The sequence below is a fragment of the Solanum stenotomum genome, chromosome 2 (genome assembly GCF_019186545.1).
Source record: "Solanum stenotomum isolate F172 chromosome 2, ASM1918654v1, whole genome shotgun sequence".
NCBI classification, from domain to species: domain Eukaryota; kingdom Viridiplantae; phylum Streptophyta; class Magnoliopsida; order Solanales; family Solanaceae; genus Solanum; species Solanum stenotomum.
The window spans coordinates 24,541,419-24,550,016 of record NC_064283.1 but is presented as its reverse complement, the minus strand read 5'-3'; the positions used below and the strand labels follow the sequence as shown (position 1 = coordinate 24,550,016).

At 37.0% G+C, this 8,598-nt stretch overlaps 1 protein-coding gene across 1 annotated transcript; it reads right to left on the bottom strand.

Annotated features, from left to right (window-relative positions):
• Positions 1-468: 468 nt before the first annotated feature.
• Positions 469-1,170, bottom strand: LOC125855835 (transcription factor MYB73-like). The gene has a single exon (XM_049535519.1). The coding sequence runs from the start codon at positions 1,168-1,170 to the stop codon at positions 469-471; it is 702 nt and encodes a 233-aa protein (XP_049391476.1).
• Between the last annotated feature and the right edge of the window lie 7,428 nt (positions 1,171-8,598).

The window sequence follows — 8,598 nt, the reverse complement described above, 5'->3', positions numbered from 1 at the left end:
TTACTTAATCTTTTCTAACGCAAATGGTGTTAAAAGAACATCCCTTATTTCTTCTGTGTTCATTGAATCCCTTTCATTCTCTAGCTCTTACATATAACTTTTAACTTCTTTTCGTATCATGCGTTACAAATCTATCAAAAAAATTTGGCTCAACAATAGTTTCTCCATATTTGCGACTAACATTTCCACTCTGAGTTATTGAAATTTGGGGCATAAAATTTGATGAAGTTGGCTTAGATGCCGATATAGGTGCTGGTTGACCTATTTGCTCGATTTGATTCACTGGTTTCAAGTACTTGGTAGACCTAAATCCAGGTAAAGAGAGACTCAGATCTATTGATGAATCAGGGATTACTGGTGCAGATGATGAAAGAGTCAAAATTTCACCTAGTGGGGCACTGGGCGGATAAAGAATCAACTGAGGTAACCTAGATAAACCTAAATTGTTCATATCAGATACACATAGACTCAGAGATGTTGATGGTTCAGGCATATTGGTGAAAGTGATAAAACAGGAAACATTTCACCTAGTGGAGCAGGCGGATAAAGACTCAACTGAGGGCACCTAGATAAACCCAAATTGCTTAAATCAAAACTTGGTGGACTCAGAAATACCAATGGATCGGGTATTACAGGTGAAAATGCTGAAAGAGGTGAAATTCGACCCAATAAGGCAATGTGCGGATACAGACACAGCTGAGGGAACCTATCAAAACCTAAATTGCTCTGATCAGATATATATGGAATACTTGGATTTTTACCTGCCCCGATACTCAATGATTTCTTCAACGGATGTTGAGGATTTTCCAATATCAAAACTTCTGATAGCGAAGCGCGCTTCCGTTTAAGGGTGGAATTCCAATGATTTTTTATCGCATTATCTGTTCGACCTGGTAACAAACGAGCTATCTTAGCCCATCGGTTACCTAATTTGGCTTGAGCTCTGATAATAGTATTATCTTCTTCAAGAGTGAAAGGTTGATGCTCCACCTGAGGATTAAGCTGATTACACCACCGGAACCTACACGATTTTCCAGATCGACCTGAAATCAATTGGCCAATAAGAGACCAGTTCTCTGCTCCATGTTCCTTCACTAGCTTCTGCAATAGTTCATCCTCTTCAGGATTCCATCGACGCTTGATCATACCTGTTTTCTTCGATGTTTCCATTGTATAAAATCAATGAGATATTATAAATGGGAGAATGGGGTCTTGCTTTTACTTGATAAAAACTTGTAGGGAGAGAGGGTTATATATAGTGGGGGTAGGATAGAAGGGATAGGATTGTAGTAATATTGAAGTTTGACTAGTAGTTATTTTAGGAATACAAACATAATGACAGTCAAACTAACAATTTTAACTATAATTATAGTTTGACTAATAGTTGCTTTTAGGGAAATTCTTTTTAAGTGTATTCACATTAAACTAACAAATATAAAATATTTACTTTGATATGTATATTTATTTAATTACAATTGAACAACTATATTCTAAACTTAACATGAAATGTGATGTCATGACTCGACTTCCCGATTCATGATGACACCTACTATAATCCGCCTATAGGTAAGCCAACCCTTACCCAAAACCACAAGTAATGGTGACAGGGTAGAACTAACTAGAAAATAACAATAACAATAAGAAAAAATAGCAACGGAAGCAAAGTGAAAACTATAAACAACAGAAACCCTCTAAGAACCTGGATGACCCGAGTACAAAGCTATCTAATATGAATAAATCCACGTCCCAAAAGTTGACAACAACAAGCCGTCTAAAATGCAAAAGACTAGCTAACATGAGTATAGAAGAAGACAGGTTGATCTAGGGTGCCAAGTACTCAGCCTCATCTCCAATATCCCTAAAATGCAAAAGATGGCACTAACGATCACCATCGGTTGCTAGTACTAGGACATTCATCACGAAAGATGCAGAGTATAGCATAAGTACTAGCACAAAGGTACTTAGTAGGCATCATAGGCTGACTGAGCCGGAAAGGTAAGAATTATCTGAAAGGATAGAATCTAGAGGGACACATAAGTCAAAGCAGGTATAAACAAGAAAGCACACAAGCATACCGAAAGTAAATCTAAGTATAGCTAAAATAAATTTAAGTTGACCCAAAACCCAAGAAGGTACACTCATGCGCAAATTTAAATAAAACTCAAACGGCCCCCATAAGCCTAATAGGTAGCAAAAATAACTAAGTCTACTAAGGAAAGAGTACTATGAGCCACTGATTAACGTCTCAAGGATACTTCATCCAATTCTAAATGTCAATGATCGCTAGTCAGTATAATAACCCAACTAAATGAGTTGGGGTCGAATTCCACAGGGAGTGGTATGTGTTTAAGATTCAAAAGTAAAGTACGAATATGTTCCAAGCAGCCATAGGAATAGACATTTACAAGTAAACACATAATTCAAATTCAGGGGTGACATGAATATCAAATAAAGGGGTTTTTCGTTTTAACTATCAGCTACAACAACAACAAATAACATGAATTAACAAGTAATGAGACAGGTTATTGGGATGTGATTGGATTATAGGCCAATATAGACAAATGGGTGATTCCAACTGTTAGTAAATAGTTGTAAATCAGTGACTAAGCTAGACTTTAGTGGGGATGAACTTTCTCTCAAACAATTTACCCCGAATCAAGTTGGTTTCTCTTGAATACCAACAAGCAAGCAAATAAGAACAACCTTCGCTTTAGTCCATTCACTCTCTCGAGCTGAATGTGTGGAAAAGGGTGTAGGATTCACTCTCTCGAGCTGAACCCATGACAACCCAATACCCAGAGACTATCAATTCAGTAATCTTTGTCTTAAAACCTTTCTCTCGAGCAAGCCAAAAGCACTAAGGTAATTGCATTTGCAACTACAACCCTTTAAATTAAACCACAATTACTGAATGGAATCACTTCTAAATAACATTTAAACTAGCAATTAGCAATACCCACAAGCTAAATCAACCCATAATCACACCCCAAGAATTGGGGTTTTAGCTATACATCATAAAAAGATAGAAATCGTTACCAAATTGTGTTTCCATCAACTGGGTAAGATTGATTTCCTCTTTACAAAGGTCCAAACTGAAGAATCTCAAAGACTTACTTCCAATTTCTGAAAAATGGAAAACTTCAATATTTCAAAGCTAATGAAATGTTATTTAAAAAACTCATAGTTCAAACTCAAATAGTACTCTCATGAATGTTCAAAACAAATTTGATACTAAACATATTGTTTGAAAATGTATTTATAGTTGACAAAAATATGTTGTGAAGGACCATTTGGCATAGTAAGTCGGGCTCGCCGATCAACTCGGCGAGCCTCCCTTTGACGAAGTTCATCGCCTTTCTGCTTTGGCCTTCAGCATCCTCAAGTTCTATAAATTTAGGCGATTGAACACTGCATCGTGGAACCACTGGACGACACGCCGACTGCTGCTTTCTCTCGCAAATTTATTTTCTCCTTCGGGCTTGGCACACTGAAACTTTAGGCGAGATAGTGGCCATTCGGCGACTCGCCCAATTGACTCGGCGATCAGTAGGCCTTCTTTTCTTCGTTCTTTCAGCTGCTTGGTTCCGTTTTGCACAATAGTGTCTGTGCCTCGTTCTTCAATCCATATACATGGAAATCAAGGATATTACATCAATTATTGGCACAAAATAAGCATTTCAGGACACAAAATTTATCCAAATAAAGCCCTAAATGAATCTAAATTGTGGACTCATCGACACCCCTAACTTAAACTTTTGCTTGTCCTCAAGTAAAACTCAAGTTCTACCATTCAAAAAGGATGTCTCAAACAGTTCTACACAAGACTCAATCATGAATGCACACAAAAAAACTCAACTTACTCATGCAAGGATCAATTGTGCACTCAAAGATTCAAGTTGTGACTCACCATTATCAGAGATTCTCAAGTTCACAATACTTGCTTCAAATGCAAGTTCAAGCTGAATAAAGGTACTCAAATGCCATCACACAAAGGATGGTTCCATATTCACACACAGTGGTTGAATAATTTATAGTTCCAGAATCACAATCAACACTCAAACTCACAAAGATGAACACATGCATGACTCCACCCATAGGTTTGCTCTTATTTTCGTATCAACACTTGTTTCAGCTAACTCAAGATCAAAAAGGTCTTTTCAAGACTTGTAACGAGGCTGAGTGTAAAGGTATGGTCATTTAGGCTCAGTGGTTGCTATCCTCATGAAATGTGGTACGAACAATATTTTTTCCCTTTTCTTCATCATTCGTGCTCAAAAGTCACCCTATTATTCACTTTTCATGGAATATCGGACACCCCATTTTCTTTTGCAACATTATATTAAACAATTTCATTATTTTTCCTTTTGTTTTTCTTTTCTTTTCTTCTCTTTTTATTATGGAGGGGTTCCATCTTTCTCAAAACCATGGGTCAAAAAGGACTTCTTTGCATTTCTTGATTTTCCTTCTCTTTTCACCACACCCCCAACTTAGGCTTTTGGCCTTAAGACTATTCAAACAAAACACAAATCATGAGGATTATGGGTAATGGATAAAGAGAGGTCACGATTTGCATCAGGTTTCTTCCAAGAAAAAGGATAAGGCTCATAGGGTGTTCAAGCAAAGATCACACACTCACAAGGTTGGCCACAAAAGAGGGATACTGTCAAATTGTTTCACGCTCTTCAAAGTTCCCTAAGATCATTTCAAGAGATCGCATCACTTAGTCAACCAGACCAATGGGGAAAATTCTAGGTGTCATCACACATGGTTCACGGTAAGCTCATCATACAAGTCATTGGCACCAAATATCAAACAAGACTCCATACTTTTGCTAATGCGCAATAATCATCACAAGAGACTCATTTGATAACCGGCTAGTCACAACGAGATGCAAAAAGTTCACATATCGTCTATGCAACTTCATTTGGCCTTATCGTAGCCGAACATTCATTATTGTTCGATTGAGAGCACTATTCAAGTCATCGGTATTTATCAAAACTGATACTCATATTTGCAAGAGAACAACTACATTCAAACACAATAAAGATGTGGCACAAAATTTTCAAAAGGGTCCAAAAATCATTTAGAATTAAAACAAGGAGCCACAAGCTCAAACATCCACAAAAATAGTGCCAAAACACAAATTATAGCACAAAACCCAATATCTAAACCGAACGATAATCACAAAAGGTGGGCCTCACCCCACCACAAAACAAAAGCAATTATCCTCAAATGAAAGAAAATAGCCTAAAAGTAAATAAAATAAGATAGAGAGTGAGGTAAAGGGAAATCCTATCTAAACAGTCGCTCCATCTGTCAAGGTATCAATGCTCGGTGTAACACTCAGAATATGGTTATCGATTCTCGGAGTCACATCAGAAGTAGAGGGTCCACTAGGAGCTGCCAAAGATGTGTCTGCCAAAGATGTCTGCACAACTACATCTATCATGGCCTCCTCAATCTCCGTAAGGCCCTCGTAAGAAGCCCCAAGTGAGCCTTTTCAGCTCACCGTTTCGTTCGGTGTGTCATCAAAGTGCCCTCCCCATCGCCTTACTGACTTCATCCAAGAGTCGACTTACGATAATTTTGGGCCAGCTAAAGGCTCACCTGGGGAGTCACCAAGTGGCCTTTGGCGAGCTCCAGCGAGAGTTGTTTTCATTTTTTAGTTGTGGTCTTAAATGTCTTTTCAGATTATTTAATTCTATACTATGCCGATTTTCCCTTCATCTAGAGATATATTTAAGCATTTTTCCCCAAATTTCCCCAATTTAAGAACCAATCTCTCAAGAATCTAAAATAAGATCAAATCTCCTCTCTAAAATAATTCTCTCTCTAGAACTTAAAGAAAAAGAAGAAGAAGAAAGAGTTGAGCTAGGATCAAGGTCAAGTCTCCATTCCTCATGCAATTGTGGGCTTTGATAGTAAGGTATAATGGCTTTTCATCCATGGAACCCCAAAGATTTCTCAATTGAAAAGTAGAAATTCCACAATTTGAGTTAGGGTTTTCTTCTAATTTATTGGGTCTTGATGAATCTTGATCCAAATGATTGTGTTATCATTGTTTATGAATGAATTGATAGGAATACATATTTTTAGGATGAATTTACGTGTACCTATGATTAACCCATGTTTCTAAGGTGAAATTGATATAAATGGGTTTTGATCCATGTAAGGGGAAATTATGGATTTATATGTATTCTTATAAGATGAATATGGTAGATTAAGAATTGCTTTGAGAGTGAAGCATATATGATGACTATGATATGCATTGATTTGCGAGTGAAGCATATATGATGATTATGATAGGTATTTCTTTCAGAGTGAAGCATATGTTATGAATTGTTGATTATTGATGTAATTGTTGTGGAAGGGATAGTTCCCCAATTGAATTGCGAAAGTATGAATGTGAAAGGCTTTCTAACAAGGAATGATTCTAGGTTGAAAGGATTGCTCACCTAAAATGAATCTTAGGTAGAAGACTAATAAATTGATGAGGCTAGGGACGATTACCCATGACCTCTAAATGAAAAAGATATGAGGTGATTCCACATATTCCTTAGAATAGAATAAGAGGCGACTTCACACATTCTTATCATGATGTTGGTCATGGTGGGGAGTACACATGATCCTTTATTAAAATATATGGAGGCGAGTACTCGTGTCTTATGATGAAGGACATAGAGATGAGTACCCATGATTCCTTATAGAATGACATGGAGGCATATACCCATGTTATATGATGATGGACATGAAACCGAGTACACGTGATCCTATATGTAAGGTAAGAGGCGACTGCCCGTGAGCCTTTATAGGAAGGAAAGAGGCGATTCCCCATGTGTATGAAAGATAAGCTAAATATGTTATGATAGGTGATGAGCTTGGATGATGGCTTGAGTTTACCTTCTATGATGAGTAAGACTAGTCTAGGATTACCCATGTCTTCTCTAAGTATTCTTTGAGGTTACTTCAAGAAGTATTCCTTATAGGTTGATATGATCTATTATGTCCATTGATTATGCTTATGACTTATGTTGTCTAACTCTTATGTTTATATTGATGTTTATGCAAGCTATCATATTTAGTACATTCTTGTACTAACACATACTTTTGCCTACATTTCTTATCCAAATGTAGGGTTCGACGTTCCCGACTCTCATCCTCGTTGCTACGATCTATAGTAGAGGCAAGTTTGAAGATTAGTTAGTCCTCAAAGATTTCGAGGAGTTGGCCGCCATTTCCCTTATGTTTCTTTTCATTTTAAGTATTGAACTTTGTTGTATGGGTTGTGTCCCAAGATTCTATTGTATTAGATAGTTTTCGAGACAAGAGTATTAGACTTCTGCTTTGCAATTAAGACTTTGATTTTGTTGAAATTGTTTTAAATTTTACCGATATTCTATTATCTTGACTATGAATGCTAAGTATGATCAACTTCCCCAACTTAAAGATTTTTTTTCACCATGGAATCATGTCAAAACCCTCAATAACTTAGATTATAACGCTTAATAATCAATGTAAAAGGATAGGGAGTAATAATTTTGCCTCAACCTGTAATTTCCTTGGAAAATTAAGTGGAAACAAGAAAAAAATTGCCCCTCCCAAGTGTAAGAACACAAAGCAGAAAATATAGGGGTTTAGGGTATACTTCAGCACTCAAACCCATTTTTCCCCTCTGCAGAAGTCTAAGCATTTCTATAGTGGGATACCTAATGCTTTAGTGATCTCGATGAAACATTAGAGTCCCAAAAGTCTGAAAAAATCATTTCTTTACAACACAACCACTTTCCTTGACGTCCCAACATATACCTTTCACACAAATATCAATTATGGGGTCTCTACCTATCAAATTTGATTCTAAAGCCCTTATGGAGTCCTTAATGTCTTGGATACAAGTATATCTCAACAAAACATCAACATTACACCGCATCCATTGTTGGTTGGCCCTAGACCTCACCAATCCCGAATTCCATCTAAGGCAGACCTAACGAAAACAAATTAAAGACACTACCTAAATTGGTTTATGGCCCAAACTTTTCACTATTGGCCTACTCACGATTGGGTTAGATCATTACACTATGATCCATAGATTAATCTACGAGCAATAAAATGTATCTTACAAATCAGGCTAACTTCGGAGTTTCAAAACTTTGATCAGAGTACCAAACAACTATCTATAAATATTCTACGACCCATATACCAGACATGTACGCGTAAGCACATAATTCAAATTAAGGGGTGACATAAATGTCAAATAAAGGGGTTTTGGTTTTAACTATCAGCTACAACAACAACAAATAACACGAATTAACAAGTAATGAGACAGGTTCTTGGGATGTGATTGGATTATAAGCCAATATAGACAAATGGGTGATTCCAACTGTTAGTAAATAGTTGTAAATCAGTGACTAAGCTAGACTTTAGTGGGGATGAACTTTCTCTCGAATAATTTACCCCGAATCAAGTTGGTTTCTCTTGAATACCAACAAGCAAGCAAATAAGAACAACCTTCGCTTTAGTCCATTCACTCTCTCGAGCTGAATGTGCGGAAAAAGGTTTAGAATTCACTCTCTTGAGCTGAACCCATGACAATACAATACC

What these genes read in the sequence shown, in the direction of transcription:
- LOC125855835 (XM_049535519.1), bottom strand. Translation starts at nt 1,170, where the DNA reads ATGGAAACATCGAAGAAAACAGGTATGATCAAGCGTCGATGGAATCCT.